This window comes from Trifolium pratense, linkage group LG2 (genome assembly GCF_020283565.1).
Source record: "Trifolium pratense cultivar HEN17-A07 linkage group LG2, ARS_RC_1.1, whole genome shotgun sequence".
Classification (NCBI taxonomy): domain Eukaryota; kingdom Viridiplantae; phylum Streptophyta; class Magnoliopsida; order Fabales; family Fabaceae; genus Trifolium; species Trifolium pratense.
In genome coordinates this window covers 7455944-7480508 of record NC_060060.1, presented here as the reverse complement: position 1 = coordinate 7480508, position 24565 = coordinate 7455944, and the positions used below count along the sequence as shown (strand labels likewise).

General features: G+C 31.5%; 4 protein-coding genes across 9 annotated transcripts; 1 reads left to right on the top strand and 3 right to left on the bottom strand.

Moving 5' to 3' along the window:
- Nucleotides 1-205: 205 nt before the first annotated feature.
- Nucleotides 206-3641, bottom strand: LOC123909946 (ribonuclease 3-like protein 3). Of its 3 annotated transcripts, none has more exons than XM_045960896.1 (4): nt 3313-3641; nt 2133-2761; nt 1313-1456; nt 206-697 (listed from the first exon to the last, which is right to left on the bottom strand). In XM_045960896.1, exons 1-4 carry the CDS (start codon nt 3350-3352, stop codon nt 407-409), a joined length of 1104 nt encoding a protein of 367 aa, XP_045816852.1. In that variant the 5' UTR covers nt 3353-3641; the 3' UTR covers nt 206-406. The 3 variants fall into 3 exon arrangements, with proteins under 3 accessions (XP_045816852.1, XP_045816853.1, XP_045816854.1); XM_045960897.1 differs by lacking the exon at nt 3313-3641 and adding an exon at nt 3024-3280; XM_045960898.1 differs by lacking the exon at nt 3313-3641 and adding an exon at nt 3034-3280.
- A 386-nt stretch (nt 3642-4027) lies between these two features.
- On the bottom strand, nt 4028-7600 carry LOC123909947 (glutathione S-transferase L3-like). Of its 2 annotated transcripts, XM_045960900.1 has the most exons (10): nt 7372-7600; nt 7192-7266; nt 7035-7095; nt 6160-6246; nt 5953-6051; nt 5189-5291; nt 5025-5101; nt 4809-4916; nt 4499-4579; nt 4028-4387 (listed from the first exon to the last, which is right to left on the bottom strand). In XM_045960900.1, exons 1-10 carry the CDS (start codon nt 7380-7382, stop codon nt 4376-4378), a joined length of 714 nt encoding a protein of 237 aa, XP_045816856.1. In that variant the 5' UTR covers nt 7383-7600; the 3' UTR covers nt 4028-4375. The 2 variants fall into 2 exon arrangements, with proteins under 2 accessions (XP_045816856.1, XP_045816855.1); XM_045960899.1 differs by having other exon boundaries at nt 7035-7266.
- A 3525-nt stretch (nt 7601-11125) lies between these two features.
- On the bottom strand, nt 11126-18184 carry LOC123909945 (GPN-loop GTPase 3-like). Of its 3 annotated transcripts, none has more exons than XM_045960895.1 (10): nt 18127-18184; nt 16286-16526; nt 14978-15086; nt 14803-14884; nt 14600-14685; nt 14172-14275; nt 13908-14038; nt 13694-13787; nt 12785-12840; nt 11126-11482 (listed from the first exon to the last, which is right to left on the bottom strand). In XM_045960895.1, exons 2-10 carry the CDS (start codon nt 16328-16330, stop codon nt 11386-11388), a joined length of 804 nt encoding a protein of 267 aa, XP_045816851.1. In that variant the 5' UTR covers nt 16331-16526; nt 18127-18184; the 3' UTR covers nt 11126-11385. The 3 variants fall into 3 exon arrangements, with proteins under 3 accessions (XP_045816851.1, XP_045816849.1, XP_045816850.1); XM_045960893.1 differs by lacking the exon at nt 18127-18184 and adding an exon at nt 17568-18033 and having other exon boundaries at nt 16286-16413; XM_045960894.1 differs by lacking the exon at nt 18127-18184 and adding an exon at nt 17568-17898.
- A 1294-nt stretch (nt 18185-19478) lies between these two features.
- On the top strand, nt 19479-24028 carry LOC123904082. Its single transcript, XM_045953770.1, has 8 exons — nt 19479-19565; nt 19796-20019; nt 20115-20236; nt 20359-20389; nt 20496-20746; nt 20863-20993; nt 21158-21259; nt 24005-24028. Exons 1-8 carry the CDS (start codon nt 19479-19481, stop codon nt 24026-24028), a joined length of 972 nt encoding a protein of 323 aa, XP_045809726.1.
- Nucleotides 24029-24565: the final 537 nt, after the last annotated feature.

Here is a 24565-nt window from a genome sequence, read left to right as displayed (position 1 = left end):
CAATGTGAGACTTAATCACTCACACTTGCACAACAGTGAAGACATCTAACAAAGGTAAGACGATTGTCCATTGAAGCTCCCGCCTTTGTTAAAATATCGGTACAATAATTAATTTTCTTCTTTAAGTGTATGAGTGAAAGATTTCCAATGCAAATGTTGAAAGTGGTGACAATTTGTGAACCAAAAAAGAATGAGCTTATGGATATGATTGAGGGACTACGATGTAAATATAAATTTATACTAAACCACAAACAATAATAGTAGGTTTGTCCTTCATACATCTAAACAATTTAGTTTTAAACTCTTATTGTGTATGATACACAGTACACAAATTTAACCACACTTGTTTATCCTAAAAGCCACACAATAAAATAAAACAAATCAAACACAAGCATATTTATAATCATCAATCTGCAAGAGCATCCTCAACTGTAGAGGTGCTTATACTTGGCACCTTTCCTATATTCTCCAAGGCATTTTGTGCTGCTCTATGACGTGCAATTTCTTTTTTAGAGCCATAAGTGCCTCTTCCAAAAAATTTCTCATCTATAAAGACATCAATGCTCTTAGATTCTTCCCACAAGTCCACAAATTGTAAATTGAATTTTTTCTTTTGACAATATTCATTAAGCTCGGTGAGGGGGTGCTTTTGAACAGTGTCTGGCTCAATTATAGGTTCAAGTAGTTTCCTAAAAACCTGCCCAAAATAAAATTTAAAAAATGAAATGAAAAAATAGAATTAATAAATATAAAGTACTTTTTATAGCTCCAGATACATATTAAAAATATAAATATTTTACATATACCATTAACCTATATATACCAACATATCTATAATAATTTTACTTTTATCAAATAATATTGCATTTCTTCTACTTTTTTACCATTTAATATATATCTTATATATTGTAGACTTTTTTTTTTTATGTGACAATAATGATTAGAACTCTTGAGATGCATGAAAGACTTTAGGTGTTGGCAGGGTGTACTTCCGATATCCGATACCTCTTTCTATTTTGATTTTTTTCTTATTTTTTTGCTTATTATATATAATATTATTTGCTATTTAAAAAAATGCATGAAAGACTAAAAGAGTGTAACTAAGTCTATATATAATAAAGTATATATTTAAAACAATCATGAATTATCATAGAGGGTATCCATATAAAATAATAAGAACATGTCAAAGTATATGTCAAAATCAATAGAGAGCAAACATATAGAAATGTATAATTTCTATAAAAATATTTTTTGATGAAATTTTAAATATTTAAAATCTATTATATTAAGTGAAAAATTAGTGAGAACGTACCTTCCACACAATATCAAGGGAGTCACAATCAATATAGAGAGCACCAATGGTTGACTCAACAATATCGGCTAGAGCTTTAGGCACGTCGATCAACCCATTGGAATGTACAGGATATTCTTCAATTGCTTCAATAAATGCTTGAATCTTTACCAATTGCCAAAGAAAAAAAAAAGTAAAATGTTATATATATATAGACCTAAAGCATGCCAATAACAATGTTTTATAGAGCCACTAATCGTTAGTTGGTTCAGTGGTGATTGACACTGAACTTGGAAGGAGAAACGCGGTTCGATCCCTCGCAACTGCGATCAGGAGGGGACTGGAACCACTTGATGGCAGAACTGACTCCCGAACCAGATTCAACTGATAGTGGAAAAAAAATGTTTTATAGAGCCATTAGCTAAAGACACTCTTTAAGGAAAAATAGGGTACATATGGACAATACGGTACCACCATGTGAATGAAGGATAATTTAGATAACATAGTGATTTTTTTTAAGATTGCACATATAAATGTAATTTCTTAGAGGATATATTAAATTTAAATTAATTCACTATACCTTAATACATTCCCTAAATATTTTTTTTAAAAAAATTGATACATCCCCCTAAAAAAAACCCTAGCTTAATATGTGTAATTTAGTTTTCATCGAAAAAATAAATGTGTGATTTTATATAAGTATATCATCATATCTATAGAATTTTTTTTTTAGATTAACCGGAAAAGAAAAAGTCTAAAAAGTGAGAAACCTTTGATATTAATAACTAAGTGACTTTGCCCAAATCTACAAATTAAAGACTATATAGAAGAAATCATTTACTTGCTCATGAAGCATAGGTTTTTTGTGCCTCAAATAACGTTCTAACCCGAGTTTAACAGCGACCCGTGCAAGCTTTTCGGTGTCAACATTCTTGGATCGTAATGATGTCAAATCACCTGGTTTCAGATTAGGATAGGAGAAAAACTGTTCCTTTGTTATTACGATGTTAAGGACAGCGTCACCGATATATTCCAACCGCTCATAAGATAAGTTATTTTCAGCTCCGTATGTGATATGAATGAAAGCCTCTTCCAATAAGTGCTTATCCTTAAACTCGTATCCTATAATTGCTTCCACTTTATCCAATGGTAGTGGTGGCGGAGAATCGATGTTGTTGTTGGTCTCTTCTTGTTGTTGGTGCGTCGGAGAGTACGCTTCTTGTTGGTTGTCTTCGATTTTGAGTTCAAATGTTTGGATGAGAAACGCTTTTTCTTGCTCCGGTTGTAGTGTGGTGTCTTCTTTTTGTTGGTGTTTAGGAGAGTGTTCTTCTTGGTTGTGGCCTATTTTGAGTGCATGTGTTTGGATGACAAGTTCATTTTCTTGCTCTTTGTGTGCTTCAGCTTCCATGGAGAGAGAGAGAGAGAGAGAGAGTCTTGGTGAAGGTGTGTGGTTAGTTGTAGAATTTGAGGCTAGGTATGATAAAAAAAAAAGAAAGTTAGTATCTAGGTAGGACAAAAACGAAAATCGATAAAAAAAAAATCAGAGAGAAATTAGATTTTGATTATCACGATTTTTTATACTAATGGTAGATAGAAAAGAAGTAATGACATTGAGAATGAATACTGGTAAGAAGTCGAGAAGTCAACTTAACCCTAAATCAGATTAATTAAACTAATGGTGAAAATCAAGAAACCTTTATATATTTGCATGCTTAAGAAGAAGTAATGACACCTTTATGCACCTTTATATCGATGATAATAATAAAGTGGTTCAAGCGTTACGAGTCTTGTTTATCTTAAATATATGATTAGAGGTTTAATTTATGACATCTTATATATTTTGCAATTACTATGTTCAAATATATTTTGTAATCACTATGTTGAAATATAATTTGCCAAAATCTTTGCTAGAAATATAATTTGTCAAAATCTTTGACAAATTTTATTTAGCATAGTAGTCGCAAAATTTGATTAGACTTTATCTCACACACACATACTATTGATTAGGGAGTTACACTCACCTCCTGTGAGATATTTGTGCAAATGTAACCCACGCCCCATCTATTTTGTAACTCAACACTAACGTCCTCTGTCGTTTGATATCGTCAAACTTACTTCCGTTAACTTTCCTTTTCCAAAAATATAGAGAACTGTCCACACCCTCAAATCAATGATCAATTACTTATTCAATATTTTTATGAAGGACTTCTTCCTATGGATAGAAGCATGGTTGATGCTGCTTCTGGTGGTGCGGTGCCTTGGTGGACAAAACCCCTATGTTTCCTCCTTCTCAAAGACCATTTCATCTCCTCCAAAAAAAACCAACTCATAATAGTTGAAGAACAATCGAATAATAAGGTGTCTTTTTCGTTCTAATTTCTTGTGTTAATTTTATACTCGTCTCTTGGTTCTGGTTATTCGTTAGATTTATTTTTTGATGTTGTCTCTTTGGCTCTTAGCATATTGACAAGTCACTCATGAGACTAATTGCTCATTGATGGTTTTGAGAAGACAGAAACCTCTAACTACATTTTCTAGAATTTTATGGATATTTTATTTGCAATTTTAGGATGATTTGTTGAACATGCCAAGTTTCATTGCCAATTTGGTATTGATTCCATTATTGTATATGTATGATATGGTCTATACACGTTTAATTAATTAATCAACATGGACTAAAATGTTTTGCTGTGTATAATTTTAACACAATAATAAATCATTGCTTACACAACACAATTATCAAAGTTTATCACGTTTTTTTTTTTTTTTAAATGGAGTTGAAGATCAAAGTCAAGACCTCGTGCATACTACCCAAATCCCTTTTCCTTAAACCAAACCTATTGGTTTAAGTTTATCAAGTATTTTTAACATACACAGTTCAAGTAGGATAATATCATATTCTGAACAGTGATCACAAGCTGATACATAAACATTATTACATCATCAAACAAACAAGCTGGAAAGTGAAACATAACTATGCCATCAATCTATAACACACCAATATTTGACTGAAGATGCATCTCACTAAATCAAAAGATGCTTTATTGGAATATCTCAAAGGAAGACTCTGCTGCAATCCAACTTTCAATGTTGAGGCTGCACAGTATAAATGCACAAGTTTCAACCAAGTAGTAAAGAAAACATTCAAAATCCAATCACAAATCTTCAAAAACAACAGTGAGATATTTATAACAACAAATTTAGTACCAGAAAACGGTTCTTGAAAAGTTCAACAATTTCTTGAGGATCCCTTCTTGTTTGTGTATAAGCATCAATCTTGTTCAACTCCTACAAAAGAAACATTTTCATTCACAAATGAATGTTTTTCAAATGCATGAGATTAAGAGTCAAATTTAAATGGAACAATCTGTTATTTATCAATGTTTGCTAAGCTATTGGAGAATTTTTCTGCTGGTTTAGATTGAAGATTATGGTGAATACATACAAATGAAAGTAAACTAGTAAAATTCTCATAATCATGGTAAGAAATGCTACACAAGTGGTTCTTCTAGTGTACCTCGATCCATGTTGCGAGTTTAGGCCTTCCTTCGGTAATGTCATGCTTGAAAACCTCGGCAAGGACGACATGGAATCTTTCGACAAATGGAATATAGGCAACATCCACCTGAAGTTATTTATATTATCAAAGGCATCACGCAGAGCATTAGAAATCGACCAAAATGAAAAGCATTAAATTTAAAATGAAAATGAAATTTCCAAGATTTGAACGAACCAAACTTAATTGACCAAGAAGGAATGGCCCATCATCAAATTTGCCAAGAGCATTCTCCAAGAATTCAAAAGTAGGACCTGATTCAAAATAACCAAGTTAAAGGTCTATTTTATTATATTTGAAAAAAATAAAATTCCTCCACTTATAAACTTAAAACATCTTACTGGATTGTTGCACAGTATCTCCCTTCAATGAGAGGAACAGCTCTTTGGTGAATGTATCAACATGGGATAACAACTGCTCACCAAACTCTTTCTTGGCAGGATCCTACAAACATTTATGCTAAAAATTAGTTTTATTAATAAAAAAGCTTCAATGATGAGCTGGGGTACTGCATAAAGGCTAAGGTTTCTGATGTTTCTAAGATTGCAACTACAACACAATCACAATTGACTGTGGTCTCATCAACCTTAATTGACCTCACAATATCAATTGATCACAAATTTGACTGGAATTTAAAACCTTTTCTTAACACCATTAGCTCATTGCTTGAGAGGTGAGGATTGTCCCGTCTTATCTAGTGCGAGACTTTAAACACACACACCCTCACATCCAAAACTGAACATCTGGAGCATGATCCGAGTGGCCAAATAGCCCAATGGATCTTGAACCTAACTTTGTGTTGGGTCATGACAGGACCCTGAGGATCGTCGCATTGAGCTTAGAACAACCATACATGTGAATTGGACACCACATCTTAACCTAAAACCTTAACGCATTGGGTATATGGGTCGTCTAACTTTCATGTTTCTCAATATCCACTTTTCTATCTAATGTGAAACTCTTACTCACACTTGATATACCACCACTTTGATATCTTAGAATTTAGGTTGAGCATGTACAAAATTAATTTGTAAAGTGAAAATTGCGCCTCATTTTTGGCTCATAAAATGGACAAAAAGAAAATTAATGTGCATTTTTTACTTACATTAGGATAGAGAGGTGTTCCTTCAAAGTTAGCATCAACATATTTGATCAAATCAAGACTTTCTCCCAATACCTTGCCATTGTGCTCCAAAGATGGCACCTGTTAGTTTTAGGAATAGAAAGATTATCTCAGTCAAGTAACTACCATATTTCAACCAAACATTCAATTGAATATCCTAATACTAATCTATAAGTTATAATAACAAACCTTATTTTCAGGATATACTTTTTCCTTATACCAAGCAGGCCTGTTTTGAAGGTCAATAGGAACCAAATGGATCTTGTCTTGTAAACCCTGTAGTTCAAATGCAACAAACATTATTTAAAAAACAGTGACAAAGACTCAGGGTTGTTTGATCTGCAAAATGTAAGTACATGACAGAACAACACAAAGTTTAAGATATTGAGCAAATTTTGTCTTGTACGATGTTTGGTCGACAAAAAAGTTATTTTGATATTTTATACAACTTGTGCAGAGGACAAAAAATTGTCCCGTGGTTCGATGGGCAAAAGAATTTTAGTTTTTGTCCAATCCCTTAACCACAGTTTGTCTAGTCCTAAGAACAATTTTAAAATCAAGGACAGCACAACTGAAATTATCATGCCCGGTTTCTTATCTTTTAGAGAATCAAACTTACAAAATCAAAAGAAATAGTCATTTTATATAATATTCACATAAGTAACTTTAGAAAAAAATTATGGATTGAATTAAAATAGTGCTCGCTCTGGTCTCATAAATAAGCAAAAATTTCATTTTCATATACATGAATTATTGAATAAATCTGAAAAAGGCTTAATTAGTAAAATGGTCCCTTAAAGAAAAATGGTTCGTTCATTTTTTCGAGGACCAAACTGATTAACGGAGATGTCTTTAAGGGACCAAACTGATTAACGGAGATGTCTTTAAGGGACCTATTCAGACTTTTTTTTCTTTAAGGGACCTATTCGGATTTTTTTTTTCTTTAAGGGACCTATGTAAAATCAAAAATGTTACTATTTTATTAATTAAGCCATCCGAAAAATTAATCTATATTTATATATAAGATCACATGGAGTAAGATAAAAGTAGAAGGAAGAAAGAACCTTGTAGTTCCTAGCGATCCATACACGTTGTGCATAGGGGCAACTGTAATTAACATACAACCTAAAATAAAAATAAAAAGTAGTATAAGATTGGGATGTGAAATTGGAATAATAAATTAAAAAAAAAAAGGTGATATTAGAAAAAGGAGAAAGGGACCTGGTGGTTCCATCAAAAAGAGGAGGTGGTTCTGAAGTTGAAGTTAACGGGGGAGGAAGAACTTGTTGCACGCCGCTAATTGATTACAAAGAGATGAAGAAAAGTGTTATTGAGTCAGTGTTGAAACAAAATGGTAAAGTAGAGAATTGAAAAAATACAAAAGTTTTGATTGATTCATACATAGTGGCCATTGATGCTGTAAAATGGTTGGAATTGGTTGGAAATAAGTAGTTGTAAGTATGAGTTGGATTGGATTGTTAATATTGATTGAAGAGAATTAGGCTTCTCTTTTATAGATTTCGTGATTAGCACCGCATAGTAGTAGTAGTAGTGTTGTCAGCGATGACATACTAGTAGAGCTTAATAACGTCAATGGAGACTTTTGACTTTTCACACTGCCAATTGATTACACATCTATATATATAAATCCTAGATAGTTGTCCAATTGACTATCTAAACCCTAATCCACATCACCCACTTAAACCAATGAAAACCTTTCATTTAGCCATATCATCCACTTACATTCATCTAATGTGTGGTACTAAATGTTATTTTATTTTTATTATTATTATTATTATTATTTTGGGTTACTATTCATTTTAATTTTTTTTCTTCATTTTATTATTTTGTGTATTTTATTATTTTTGGTTCATAATAGGTAATGCTTTTGCTAATAATCTTTTGTTCAATCTTTGTGTATATACTTAGTTGGTCGATTGTCAAGACTATTTACGGATGATTTTGGTACGCAAATTCATCGTTACATTCTTTTGGTTGATCCAAGTAAAAATCAATTTGAAGTGTTAATAAAAAGAATAGATAAAATTCTACCAAAAAAAAAAGAATAGATAAAATAAAACTTAGTGATTGTTTGTATGTTGTTCATGATTTTTATCATATTCAATTTTGAGTACGCAGTTAAGTTGGTTTATCTTTGCCTCAATATGCTTCAAATAAATGTAATGAAGTAGTTTATCCAACTCAGAACTCAAATGAAATTTATAATAAAAAAAACTTATTATGTTCCAACATCAATTTTTTTTCAATGGTCAATTATATGTTGGTATTTCTAGAGTTATTTTAAAGAATGAATTAAAAATATTGCTAACCAATGTTAATGAAGAATATACGAAGGTGACTTCAAATATAGTGTATAAATAATTTTTTTTTAAATGTATAAACACGTATTTAATATCCATATCACATTTAGATAACTTCTATTGTTACTATTATTTTGAAAATACTTATTTTTCGATTTTAGATTTACTACCTATACAAATAAATTTTTTATGTTATAGTATAAAACAACGCATAAAACCCGTGCATCGCACGGGTAGTCGTCTAGTTATCTTAGTTACTGGACAAATGATATGAATTGGTATCACAAATATGTCTACGTTCAAGTGAGCCTACCTTTGAATGATAACCATTCGATATATTTATTGTGTCATCAACATTGAATAGTAACGTTTACTTAAAAATAACTCAATATAAGATTAGTTGGTTTAGTAGTGATTGACACTAAATTTGATATTGAGGATCACAGTTCGATTTCCAACAAATGTGATTACGAGACTGAAACTACTTGATGTCACTCCCAAACTAGATTAAACTGGTGTTAAAAGGCAAAATAAATTAAAAAATAACTCCGACAATAAATTGGTTGACAGAGTAGAATCTCTCGTGTGGTCCTATATATTTTTTGACGAAAATTAATCATTATGCGATAAAATTTTTGTCGTTTTCTTTTAGAGCAAATTCATAACGCTATTATAATAACATAAAAAAATTATTAAAAAAAAAAAAAGAAAAACTCACAACGACCTCGTACACGTAGTTCTGCCCGACCCTAGGAGTATTTTTCATCAACTAATTAAAATAGTATGGTGTTAAATAAATTTTTGGTCTTATAAATATTTCGAATTTTCTTTTTAATTTTTATAAAAAATATTCATAATTTTTTGTTCTTAAATATTTTTTGTCACAATTTATATAGTCCCTACTTTTAATTAACTCATGTGTACTTTCAAATTCTTGAATGAATTTTTTTTATTCATGTTTATAATATTATAAAAATCTCTTCCGCAAAAATTAAAAAAATGGGTTTGGACAGTAGTAGTACACTATAAAAAATTAAAATGCATGACCACAGAAAAAAAATTAAAATTTAAAATAATATACACGGACTAACTGAAAAAGACCAAAAATCATGACATAAAATATTTGAGATAAAAATTTAATAATTTTTTTTTTAAAATATGATCTTGTGATTGTGCCATATTTTGGTTTAGTCCCGCTATTTTTAATCCATATCCCTAATGTGACTTTAAAAAAAATTATGAAAAGTAAAGGTGTGCCACATGGCCCACTCACATTACACCACATGGCAGAGTAAAGTCCCACTTCATATGTCATCGGGAGATTTTTTTTTCTTGGTAAACTAAAAGTATCTTCTGCGTGCAACTGCGGAGATTAATTTCCTGAAGGTAACTGAGATTCATTTAATGGGTTGAATTCCCCCAACAAATGTTTCTCCATATGCACCGTCCGGGAATCGAACTCGGGACCAAATGGTTAAGGGACCCAAGTATCTACCACTTGTGTCATATGCTGGTTCATCAGAAGATTTTTTTTAATGAAAAAGTCTCATTTACTTTTACTTTATATTTATATTTGTATTTATATTATTATTATTATTATTATTATTATTATTTAATTCGGAAATAAAACAAAAAGAAAATCAAAATACAAAACTGAAGTAAGTCACTAAGTTTGGTCTATTGGTGATGAATTTAGATAGTATATTAGAGATTTTGGGTTCAATACTCTACTCATCGTAAACCAAAAACAAAAGTGAAGTTGCGTATGAGTTTTGAAGAACATGGAGGAACATTTGTGTTTTGAACAAAGGGTGAAAATGGTTTGCAAAATTCAACCGTTAATCTCTTGTGAAATTGCTCACTAAATCCCTTGCAATATTAAACCCTAATTAATCCCCTTGCAAATTTGCTCCATTTGTGTTTTGAGGACAATGGATGGAGAAACAATTTTGAACAATGATTTTATAGTGTTGAGCCCTCAATGATGAAGATGAAACAATGAAAGGAAGAAACAATGAATGAGGAATTAACAAAGATGAAGATGAAATTGGAGTTGGGTAGTGGTCACCAAGGCACATTGATGGATGAAGAACAACCCATGAGTGGTGAGGTTGAAGATTTGAAGATGAAGGAAGAAGAAAAAATGGTTTATGTGAGGTTAAGATCATCCAACAAGACAACTATTTCAGCCACATGATCATGTCCTTTGTCACGGTGCTCATACTCGTGTTGTCATGATAGAGGCCTTCTTCATGATCGAGATCATGCTCTTCATCGGATAGAGTATTTAGGATAACGATAACTCTTAGATCAAAATTTTGAACGAACATTAGAAAATCAAATTCATTGAGTATGGTGTCACATTTAGTTTTTGAAGTATTTCTAGCTTTGTTCGTTTCCATTTTATATAATCAAATACATTATACATGTTTGTTGTATATTGAATAGAATCCAAGAACCATGAAATCTAATTATTTGATTAGAAATGAAACAATATTAATTGCTTATTTAAAACTAAGTAGCTTAATTCACATATGCATTTAATAATAATCATTACATGTTTTTCAAAAAAAAAATGAGTAGCTTAATTAACACATACATTTAATTATATCGTCACACATTGTAGTATTAATTAATTTTTAAAATACAGTACACAACTATTCATATCTTAAAGTATAATAATTGAATTTTTGTTCAAAACTTTTTGTCCTCGTGCGCATATCGTAAATTTTACGTATCAGTATTATGAACCACAGTATTCTAAAAACCAATGTCTACCTAACCTACTTCAATAAATTTTCAATCTCATGTTCAAAGATAGAACGCTATCAGCATTAGTAACCAAAATAATGAGGTCTGAATAAGTTTATGTTGGTGTAACCAAACAAGCAGTAACAACAAAGTATTTGATTAAGCACCATCCCCAACTTCTCTCCCCATCAGGTGGCTAAATTTTTATAAATCGTCAAGGTCCCCAATTCACACTAAACATAACTAAAAACTATTGTATTAACAATTTGAGCTTGATAACCATTAAGTCATTGTGAACACAGTACTTTGTATCATACCAAGCATTGCTGCAGAAGAGAGTCAGCTACTCATCATCGTCTTGATCAAAATCCTTAACCTTCACATCGGCATCTTCTCCATATTGAATGCAGTTGTCAATTTGAGCCAATACATATTGTATGCTGTAAATGGGAAGAATCCAACAGTAAGTACAAAACAAAAATCGGTTTATTTTGGGGGGTAGGGAAGCACTACAGAAACAGAGGTCATAAAAAGAATGGCAGAACATCCAAAATGCAAAATAGATAAGAGACTAACCATGGGGTTTTAACACGAGCGGTAAAGTGGTTCATTTCGGTAGTTTACCGAAATATCATTTTTGGCTTTTTAAGAGCTGGACTTTATTAATCAAAATTAGTTGAAATTCCTAAGTTTCAAACAAATAAATGAACATAAACCGCTCTACAGCATAGTGAAAATAAATCAAGAACAAGTGCATTCCTCGAAATGAGGAAGCTCCATTCATGGTTGAACAAATAGTTAAGAATGCTACCATCAAAACAATATACCCAAACCGTGTTCATCTAATAAAAACCAAGTCTGTTGCACACTCTTAGAATTTGAACTTACAGCCTAACTCAACCCTACAAAACCAGCTTGTAAGATAGAATTGGCTAAGCCAGTTATAACTTATAAGCGCAACTTAGCTATATCTACAAGCTATGTGGGATCCCAACACACCCCCGCACACTCATCTGAAGCGTATAAAAAAGAAAGTGAGCCTAATAACAAAGATCTTTACAATCCCTCTCATGCTCATGATTGGACATCTAAAGCGCAGGCAAATGCTAGTGGCCCAATAATAGAAAACTTCAAACACTCCACACCCAAGGGTATGAACAAATACAGGTGGCCCATTTACAAATTTAGGTTATGATCTGACATACTCAAGCCATATCGCTAAGCTATGTGGGATCTAAACGGACACTATTGAGGCAACGATGGAGTAACATGTTTTACAAAAAAGCCAAAGTACTAAACTACAAGGAAATGTTATGTAGCTTCGAGAACTATTAATTCAAGAGCACAACATAATATTTAATTTTATATACCAAAATATTTTGAAATAATGGTGACAAAGACAATCAAATAAGTCATACTTTCTTAGGCTTTGAAAACACAACTCATAGTTAATGTATGCCATGTTATTTGAGTTCAACAGTTTATAATTTGAGTTCAACTTAATGTACAAGAACCATAACTTGAATTCAACTTAATGTATGCAATGTTATTTCATGAAAACAATTTACAACAGTTTATAACTTTCAACTTTACTATTTCAACATCATCAACAGTATTTATTCGATATACGATGAACAGTTTACTAGAGAAAGAGCACCATATACTTTATATAACAACAATATAACACCATTTACAAAATGAACAGGAAGAAAGGTAAGCAGTAAAAAGATAGAAGTGTGTACCTTTTTTCTTTCCTCAAGTCTAGTGGTATAAAACTCACCATGCTATAACTACTTACCTGTTGACAAAGGAATGAATGAATAAATTAACTATTAACTAAATAAATAAGCTGATGGGATTGAAAACAATCATTGCATAACTTAATTGATATCTAGGAAGCTTCAGCAGTAAGAGAATAATCAGAAATGTCGTTCCATAATTAGAGTATTATGCAAATGAGTTGAAACGGAACTTTCAATCCTTTCCAAGACTTGGAATGAACAAATGAGGTCCATTCCCCATTTCCACAAAAAATGGGATTAGAAGAGAAAAATAGCAGAAATATAAAACCCGCAAGACAAACTAACGTAATTATAGCAGGAAGATTCTAGGACATGATAATGCAACAAGGTCAGCGTGGTAGAATGGATACATGACTTGCTGTTTCAGTCTAAAAAGGGAAAAACATATTGGCCATCGCAAATTACTCTATTTTATTATTTAAAGAAATTGGCGCAGTACAGCTATGTGAAAATCATGGTTATGGTTAGGTATGCACACAGCCAAAATATCATACCAAAAGACGAAAACTAAACCACACTCGGAATCTTGCCTGGAATGCAATCAACATTCATGCTTACTAGACATCAACCAAGTATTGTATTGCTTTTTCAAAATAAGAATCAATTTAAATACTTAATATAGACCATAATCTATTAAAATCAACTTTAATTAAGTCAAAAATAATTCTAATGAAGTTGTTATCTAAGATTCCTAGTATCTTACATTCTACAAAATCTCAGCACCTGTACGACAAAACTGCTAATTGCTAGTCAATGGTTTGCCAATGAAAACCAAGAAAATGAATGAATACATACTTTACAATATTACTGATGGGGGATACATTCTTAAAATAGTCATAGGTTACCCACCAGTTCAATCAAAGCTTTATTCAACTTTGCATACTGAGGAGCCATCCGTTTGTTCAATTCAGACAGTAAAAAGGTAGGTTCTGGATCCAAGAATCTAAGAGCATAAAAAATACATAAATTAGAATTAGAATTTGAACAAATAAAGCAGCGGAAACAAATAACAAAAAACAAAAACAGCGGAAACAAATTAGTGAAAGAAAATGACAGTAATTACTCTTCAAGATCCTTTTTGTTAGTCACAAGGTCCATTTTTGAGAGGATATTGACATGAGGTAGTTCAAGTTGAACCATTGCAGAAAGGGAAGCCATGCATCCACTGATAAATTTGGTCACATCTACCATGAACTGGAATATTTCAAAATCATTAGCCAATAAAATTAAGAAGAAAACAAATAATGGGAAGTCTAACGGAACGTGAGTGAGTCAAAAGCTTAAAAGAAAGCATGATTTAAGCTAAAATTGCAAAACTATCACTAACCTGTGAATCAAGTAAGTACACAACACAGACATTAAAATTTCTCCTTTTCAAATGTTCAACAAAATTCCGAAACACTGGCACATGTGAATAAAGTTCTATCTGACCTGCAAAACATTACAAGGATGGTTTAATTGATCATATTTTGTCAAACCAATTGCAACCAAAAAAACTTAATAATCAATTTTAATACAATTAACTTTAGGCTACACAAACTGGCCGTGTAAATATCTTGTTTTAAAAGGGCAAATATTAGAATAAGCAGTAGTTGCATTATACTACCAATTCTGTTTCTGTAGCTTGCATGCTATGCAACTGCAATTGATACAACATTATCACCTCACAATCCCACAATTCTCATAATTGTAATATTTTGATACCAGTGCATAAAAATATAAACTACAAATAACTAGAGAAATGGGCATTAATACCAGGGCAATCAAAAACCAAGTACTCGTCATCCAAATAATTGTCCAGCTCCTCATCAAGCCAATCGTTTAGGTTATCTTCAAGGTGTCTAAGTATAATAATTAAGGCGACAAAATCTCAACAGCAAAAGAAAGTACATAATGTTGTCGTTAATTTCATTAAAGACACAGAGCGTACATTTTAAGAGAACAAATGAAAAGGATACTCCATGCAGTATACAAGGCCACCATTAGGACCTAACCCAAGCTCTTCCATAACATCATCCAGGGAAATGAGTTCCCTTACATCTGCAAACATTTAAGCCCAAAATAGTAAAGATCCATATGAAACAAGAAACCCGAAGTCACAAAAGAAGAAGCCACACAACACATTCTGTTTACCCATCGCAACAGGATAGTCAAAATTTTCAGCAGCTGGATCAAGGTTCACAATATGTATTGCCCGTCGTACAGTTTCACAGTGTTTGTACAAACTCGAGCAATATGTAGACTAATCAACAAAGAGAAACACATGTTAATAATTATCTCAACATTTAATCAATGAAAGGGAATAGTATTGCGAATACATCAAGACCCAGTTTGAATAAACATCTTAATTAAGGACTTTTAGCATAAATGCTTATCATATAAGTGCTTATGTATAAACTATTTATTAGGCAAAATAAAAATAAATTCAAATTATTTTCATATAAGCTATAAGGTGTTCTCATAAGCTATCTTGGAGAAGCTTATGGAAATAAGCTGAAAATAGCTTATGGATGAGTTCGAAGTTGGTTCCAATCCATAAGTTCCCACAAACAGATGTTTATGCCATTAAATAAATAAGCTCAAAAATGTTAATTGAAACAGGTCCCGAGTCGATTTGGATCCTCAGCAGCGGCAACCTCTGCTGCGGTGCCTGCTGCTGGATCCTGACCCTTCAATTGATCCACCTTTAAGTTTCATATTAATTCATAAAGCACGATATCAAACCTCTGCTGTTCCTCTTTAACTTCACATGCTTAACAAATCCTCTTTAATTTCCATCTTATCTTTTATATATCCATTTTCTTACCTTCAATTACCTGTTTACATATTTTTCTTAGTGATTACAATATTAAGTGTATGCTTTCTTTCAAACATAAATCAAAATCAGACCCAGAATTAAACCGTAAAAAGAAGAAAAATCATGCAAAAAAATCTACCAGTGCCCATTCATCACCAAGGAGTATAAAAGAGAAAGAACACAATTTCAAAGTTAGTTCTTTGCGGTGAAGGAAGTATTGGCTGTGAGACCAGCATCATTCTCAACAAGTTTCAAATATAAATTAGATGGACAAATTAGTGAGGATTAAAATTTCAAATCGCGCAAAACCAATTATCGTAGCATAAAAGAAATCGGTGCCCAGAGATTGGAACAGAGCATGTTTGTTGCTTTCTCTGTATGCGTTCTATTATCCCAGGAACCAGAAAATAAAGAAAGCGGCGTGAGTAAAACTTTGCGGTGCACATATTCCTGTTTGCTTCCTAATAGGTTTAATTACATACTTTAAATATTAATATGGATTACTATGGAATTTAAAGGTGGATCAATTGAAGGGTCAGGATCCAGCAGCAGGCACCGCAGCAGAGGTTGCCGCTGCTGAGGATCCAAATCGGTCCCAAGTACATAATATTTAGTAGTTTAACAGAGCAAAAACAATGATTTACCTTGCCACTACCAGCAGGACCTATAACAAGTTGTGCATAACCCATTGTAGCTTTGTGAAATTGCAATCAGCTTCCCTCCAAAGTTCAGAAAATGCAAAGATAATTGACGGCCCGAAAAGAAGCTACAACTGCAACAGTGATGTAAGCAGCACACCAAACAACGATGGCGAAAAACAAAGTCACGAAATCAGTGTAGGCCATAAACCACAGGGACCAAGATAGAGAGACAGTACAAGAAAACCTGAATTTATCAAATATCAAACCCAAACAAAAAAAAACCAAAAAAAACAAAAAAAAATATCAAAACCATACTTCTAACTAGTGCTGTCAATTTATACAATCCCACAAAACTAGGTCCACATTATTTTCATTATTTACCAAATAATCAGCATGTAAGTCAGATTGTGGCACAATTTTAACTCAAACAATCACACCCACAAAACAACAAATCATAATTCAAAAACTCACTGTAGAGAAGTAAAGAAAGAGACAGAAAAATGGAAGGCACGGAATATAACTGTCATTATCACATATCACATATACACTAACACCAGTGGCGATTCCAGTAATATTAGAGAGCCTAGGCAAAATTTTGGAGGGAATTTTATCAACCAAATTTCTGGATACAATAATATTTAAACCAGCAAAATATGAGTCAAATAAGGGGATGAAATATAACATACCAATAGTGTACTACATAAAACTAGGAGGCAAATTCCCCTAATGAAAGAAATCCATAACAAAACTTAGTGAGAAAGAAACTGATAACTGATCAACGAGACTACATTTCAAACTGAATACAAATATCACAAGACTATCTTATTCTTATTAATATTGTGTATAAGATCAAACTGATCAAGAATACAAGGTTTGTCATCAGCTTATAAAAGAAAGAAAGTGCTTCATCAACAAAGGTGATTTTGATCCATCAAAGTGAACACAAATGTCCACAATTAAACAAAGTTTTAGTTGCAGTTATGATGACAATAATATCACAAAGTAGAAAATCACCAAGTTAGTTTACAACAAGAGGCATCATGAAATCAAATAGTTTTTAGAACAAAAACCCTTCATTCTCACTATTTTAGAACAAAAACACTATTGCAGAACCAACCAAAACTACTTATTTATATAACCAAAACAGCTTATTTATATAATCACTTAACAATCAAAACAGCTTAATAAATTTAAAATTCAAAACAACACCAAATCATCAAACAAAGATTCTAGATTGAGAAGGTTAGGTTGTTAAAAATTAATTGCAGTATGTTAGTTTGCTTACCTGAAACTGAGAGCGAAAGATTGAACGGCGTTACGGCGTTACGGCGAGGTGAGTGAACGGCGTTACGGCGAGGTGAGTGAGAGAGATTGAGAGCAGTGAGAGAGGGATTGAGAGCGGCGGCCGGCGGGTGAGAGAGGAACTGAGAGCGGCGGCCGGTTTGAGAGAGAGGGATCGAGAAAGAGAAAGCAAATTCTAACTCTTCCTTTTTCTGTTTTTGTTTTCATTTAAAAAATAAATAAAAAGGGCAGCCCAGACGTGCCAGGCATGCCCGGCGGTATACTCGCCACTGACTAACACAAGAAAAATATCCCAAATTATGAAACTAAAAAATACCCCAATTTCGTAATTCACAATATGACAGCACTAAAAAAGACAAAGTTAGGTCATTACAAAAAAGGAACGGAACTTTAGCATTCACATCTTTGAAGTAAGAATAATGGTAAAGGATCATCAAAAGAAGCAAACTCCAACATTTAAACTAAAGCAAATAGATTATTATCATCATCAACAACATCATGAGTTTTGTGTATGATCGCAAATGCAATGAGATAAAACATACCTTGTTCGAGAACGGCGGCGCAAGGAACGTCGGTAGGTAGGGTTTTTGACTTACAACCCCCGACTGGTTTTAAGAAGTCGTTCAACTCCGGCGGAAGCTGAGAGAACGATATAGCAAGTGAGAGACCAAGATACCCTTATAATTTATACTGTAGTTAATATTTATATATAGCTTCTTTTTCATTTTCTTTTATTAGATCTCATCTCAGTTACTTCAAAAGAATTAGTGTTACAGTTAAACTCGAAAAATACCTTTAATTTATAAAAAAAAATATTTAAATCAATTGGTTAGTTCCATATTGTCACTCCCTCGATTCTTTTTGACCGGTATAATTTTTCATGATATTTTCAGCTTGTCTTAGGTATTTATTTCAGAAAAAATACATGTGTAATGAGACAATAAATAATCAAGGGTAGCATATAAAAAAGAAAAATAATTATGGCATAGAAAAAAGAAATTATAAGTACCATGTCACACAAATTCAAAAGTGAAATTAATTTTGTGTGGAAAAGAAAAATTATGAGTAATTTTATAAAATTAATTTTTATTAATGATATGAGAAAGGTAAATTAAATAATGTTCTTTTTTTCTTGTCAAGTAACTTACTGGTTAGAAAATTCACCTTAAAGGTGAATAAGTGGAGTATCTTGGGTTCGAACTCGGACTTCTGTACATATAATGTGATGTCCCTATCAACTGAGCTAAGTTTACAGGGACAATTAAATAATGTTCTTTAATAAATGATTTGACTTCTTATTAAGGCACACAAGAGAGAATAAGTTACATCATAAAGAACATAAACAAAATTAAGATAGTATTATTGGATTTCAAACAAGCATTTCTATCGTTGATCCGAATAACTCTACTAAGATAATATTATTGGATTTCAATTGTTTGTCATCCATAACCTTGACACATAAGATACGGGAAAACGTTATTGTAGATTACATCCACCTATGCCATGTCGGATTCAAATGTGTGGGTCAGGTGCTTCTCCTTCGCCAGTTTCATTCTTTTTATCGTATACGCTGCTTTAAACCCTGGTTGTAGAGGAGGGGCTATATATAAGTAGACTGTTGGCGACTAGGGTTGTGACTTAGAGAATGCATTGTATTTGGTCGAAGTGCATCGTTGTTGTTCTTGATTGTTTGTATAGTTTCATCTGGTGTAGGTTATATATGTTGTTCTTATTTTCCCTCCTAAACAAAGTTACTTTGGTTTTGAATTTTGAATTCTGTAATATTTTTCCTCCTAATAGAAGTTCTTTGTATCCAGCTGTCTATAAATTGAGGATGAAAAATATTTACGATGCAGAAATTGACACCAACAAAATATAGTTTGGCTTTGACATAATGGTTCATAACGAGAAAGCGAAGGTTGATATCAAGTTTGATGACGTTGCTGATATATTGCCTGGTAAAGAAAATATTTGTATTAAGGTGAGGATCATGCGTTTGTGGAAAGTTCCTGTTTTCCTTAATCCATGTGAATCTAGCTTCCTTTAGATGATTTTTGTAACAACCCAAATTTATTGCGAAAACATATAAAACATTGGGGTGTTACAGTTTTAGTTGATAGTTGATGAGAAGGTTAGTGTATATTTTTTTGTTCTGTCTAATTTGTATTGATTGTGTGTTATTGATAAACTGATTAGTTAATTATGTTTTAGGGAAAAATTCATGTCATTGTTACGAAGCAGCTTATTTATATGTTTGATTCCAAGCTTGGAGAGAGCCAAAGATACGAGATGTCGTATTTCTCTGTTTTCCCGCTAAGTGGTTTCTACCGTACGACCCTTTACCCATATAAACTTTGTTCCAAATTAAGACAAAGAGAGTATGTAAGGGATGACAAGATGACTAAAATGGTTATTGTTGAGTTAACTTATCACAAGTAAAAATAGTTTATACGTATAATTTGATATCACCGATTTGTTATATTAGTGATACATTTATTAGTTAATATGGTTTTGGTTGTTTCTTTAACAGTGGTAAATGTGAATGTGGATTGATTGGTGACTATGTTGATGATTTGAACAAGAAAATGGGGAAATCTATGACCGGCTTGCCTATTGTTGTTGTCCAATTTGTCAAAGTGAAATTTTTTAGAGGTAATTTGGTTTCTTTGGTTGAGGTTTTATTATGTACATAGTTTTTTGATCAGATTGTTTTATTTGCAGACAATGCATCCATCCAAAATGTTATTAACACCACAAGGAATTGATTAATCCAGATAATCTGGAAGTTGAATCATTTAAGAATGTGTATAGATTTTCTATTAAGTTGTGGATATAAGTTTTATGTTAGTTTGTGGTTGTTGATATTTTAATGTTATGTATAATTTAATCATTTGTGCTGCTTTATAATCAGTATTGTTGTCCATGGTATTGAGAGTGATACCATTGTTCCATTGATTGGAGAACGTGTTAAACATCCTCTTGATGAAGAATTTCTTCGTATGTATCCCATGAAATTTATTGCTGAGTTGGGTAAACTCTTTGAGGATGGTATGTTTGTTGTGTGTGTTGAGGTTGTTGGAATAGTAGATGCACATGATTGGTTGTATCTGGCTTGCAAATGTCACAAACGTGTTATTCCTGATTCAGATGTCTATTTTTGCAGTACATGTGATTGACATGTTTTTCAAGTTATACCAAGGTTTTTGTTAATTGGATACCACATAAAGTTTTATGTTTTTTCATGCATTGTTATTTGTTATAAATTGTATGAGTTATAGGTGCTAATACTACATGGGTTGTTTACTTTGAAGTTACTGATGGTAAAACCACATGTGTGTTTCTTCTATTTGATTCTGAGATGAGTTACATGATTGAGAAATCTTGTGCTTTTTTCGTTGCTCAGTCCAAGGTAACATTTAGCTTTAATAGTTCTTTCAATGTGTAGTGTAATATTTCTTGGTTTACACTAATTTATTGATGTCATAGGCTAAGAATGCTAGACCTCATCCAATTGAGTTTGATAGTTTAGTCTGAAAGAAGATGGTGTTTGCTGTTGATAAATCAATTAAGTAGGCAGTTGTTTCTGATGGTTCCTATAGGGTCAAAAAAGTTTGTATGAATCCTACCATTATTGAAGCATTTTGTTCTGAAGGTGGATTTTTCACTCCATCAAAGGTTGGTCCCTCATAAATATATATAAACTGACAAACTAACAACATATATAAACTGATGGTTATACAATTTCAAATACTAATAAATAGTAGTGACCAAATTAATTAGCTGATATTTAAAAATCGTAACAATGACATGTCATAAAAGAAGGTATGGTAGCTTTCATATGATTGTGTAGTAGTTGGCAGTTTGCAAAATTGTGTAAAAACTCATATTGCAAAATTTAAAAGTGAAATTTAGTTTCAAACACAAGATTGAAAACTAGTCCCGGCTCCCCACGTATGTACCACTGGTACTATATATTGTTAATCAATACTATACTATGCACGAGACTCTGAAATAAACTAGCACAAAAAAAATACAAATGTTAATAAGTACAAAAATTAAACTAAACTTGATTCAATCCTCGCTAAGCACTTGTTTGACACGCATTTCCGAGGAAACAACGATTATGATATATGGCAACGATTATATATATATTAGATTGCTTCAAACAACGATAATATGTTGACAAAATAATAATCGGTATTTGATGGAATTGAACACAAATCCGTAAAACATATTATGGCAAACAAATCATAAGATTAAAAATCAACTAAATAAAAGATTTTGAATTCACCTTTATAGAAAGAAAAAAAAAAGAATTGAAAATGACATTGAAGATTATAGAAAGAGCAAAATATATTAATAGTTACTAGCACACTGTGCAAACTATACATAAGGGTGAATCCAATGAAAAACCAAAATTTTTGAGTGAAGTTAAATCATATAAAGAACATAAATAAAACTAAAATAAAGAGGGTACAAAAGAAGAAAAACAACATGGTAATTTTTATACCGGTTCACCGCCACCTGTCAGTTAGTCTAGTCCAACCCTTTGAGAGTGATTTTGCCTTCTAACCTTAGAAGGACTTCCTCAATAATCAAACTCGATTACAATCGCTAAGGTAAGACTATATCCTGAATTTCCTTTCTTACAACCTGGAAAGACTTTACCTAGTATCTACCAGGATTTCTTGGCCAATAACCTATAAGAGCTACCCCAACCTTCTAGTTATAGAGAGACTTCATGCCTTGCACAAAATGACTTCTATCCTTAGATAAGGACTGCCTTAAGGAGAAGCACATTCACAGGTCTCAAGCCAATACCGCCAAATCAACCCAAGTAGGTTCAAACTTAGTTGATTTTACATTTATGATCTAAGTAACTCTCAATAGAGAGAGGATATGACTAAAGCTCATAGATCATATGTTCTTGGCTTTTTTGGATTCACCTAGAAAATCAAGAACAGTGTCTTTCACATATCAAAAAGTTGAACGATTGAGATTAATATTAATTCATTCTTTTTGTTACCTTTGATGTTTTTTTAAAGGGCAATTGTTATGTCGTCATCTTAAGATGCAATGTGTATACTTCATACATGTAAAGCTCAAGACATAAACACTATGATGTGTTTCCATTTATACAGAAGATCACAATATTTACTTATTGAGCAGCCATGATTGCACATAATTCTTGATGTAGATGATGAAAACATTTCTTAAATGTTTACGCAATAGACCATTGTATAACCTTGGTGAATTTATTAGTGATTTCCATTCGCTCACTTGGTGTTGACCACACGCCATCATCATTCACATTGGTGATGATGATCACGTACACATCTATAATATGTAATAAGCCAGGATGATTTCTCTTTCTCTCTCATATGCATTCTTCTCTGTGGTTCATTTGACATTTAATACAATTATGAGTTTTAATGCGCATTTTCTCACATTTTGAATTTAAAAAATATTTCCTTAATTTTCACGGAGCAATAAATGTGATATAATTTCGGTAATACATTTATTTCTAATTATGGTAAAAATACGTTTTTCATGGCAATAGAAGAAAAATTCTTATATTATTTGTGAATGAAAACCATACATGATGATGAATGAGATGTTTGAACTAATTTATTATCATACGTTGTGTTTTTGTTGATTTATATGTATATGTTTTTTAATATTTTTACTTTTAATTTATACAATATACTTTTTTATGTGGTTTTGTATTGGTAGATTTTTGTGTTATGGTTCTTATTGCTAATTTGATGAAAATATACATGTTTTGATTTCCAGGGATTCCCATGGAGATTGATTTGTGGAGATAAAGTTGAGATTCATGGAACAAAATATATGCAACATTCATATTATTGAGGTACTATTATTTTGTGCAATTGTTTATTCTTCTATTTTTCCTACAATTATAATTAATCATGCTATGAAGGACTAAACATATACTCATATATATATATATATATATATATATATATATATATATATATATATATATATATATATATATATATATATATATATATATATATATATATATATATATATATATACCAACAATATGTAGATATCACCATTTTATTTATGTGATAGGTATTTCAGGTATAGTAATATTACTCTTTTTTTGTCTTTATTTTTTTTTATTCACTTTCTCATCAAATTTTCCTCACATCAATTTTAATCTTCTTATACTTTTGTTTATCCTATTTTTTTTCTAGCTACAACAATCATAGGTATTCTCTTCTTCTCTTCACCTCTTTTGTGTGACTTATTTGTATGACATTTTTTTTGGTCTAATTTTTTATACATTTCTATCATAATTGAATACCCTGATTCGAGTGTTTGCAACGTGTATAACCTTAATACATGGTTTCTAATTTTGATTATAATTGTTTTTATTGTTTATTGCAGATTCATGATCCAGTAAAAAGATAAGAATGGTATACCATCTATATATGTGATTGATCTGGGGTTTTTATTTATTTATTTGGTCAAGATCTATGGTTTTTATTTTATATTGGTATTTCTAGACATCTATATCTTTTTTTTTTACAATAGACATCTATATCTTACATGTTAAGAAGATGAAATAATTACATGTAGTAGACATCTATATTAATTGACCTCTCTGTTGTTGAGAAGATGAAATATTATATTTATCTTACATGTTTATTGAATCTCTCTATTGTTATGAAATAAAAATTTGGAACTCTCTATTTTTTTAATTCTTTTTATACGTATTTTTTCATCTCTCATTCTTTATTCTTTTGGTTCAATCTACATATATATACATATTTAATCAAAGTTTAAACATTAATAAAGTGTATCATGAAAGTGTACACAAGACACATGACAATTATAAATTATTATACTTTTATTATTAAAGCTTAAGTAAAAAAAATGTAGAAACTTTAAGTAAATTCTAATTTATATAATTCTCTATAAGCAATCATATATAAATCGATTTCATTT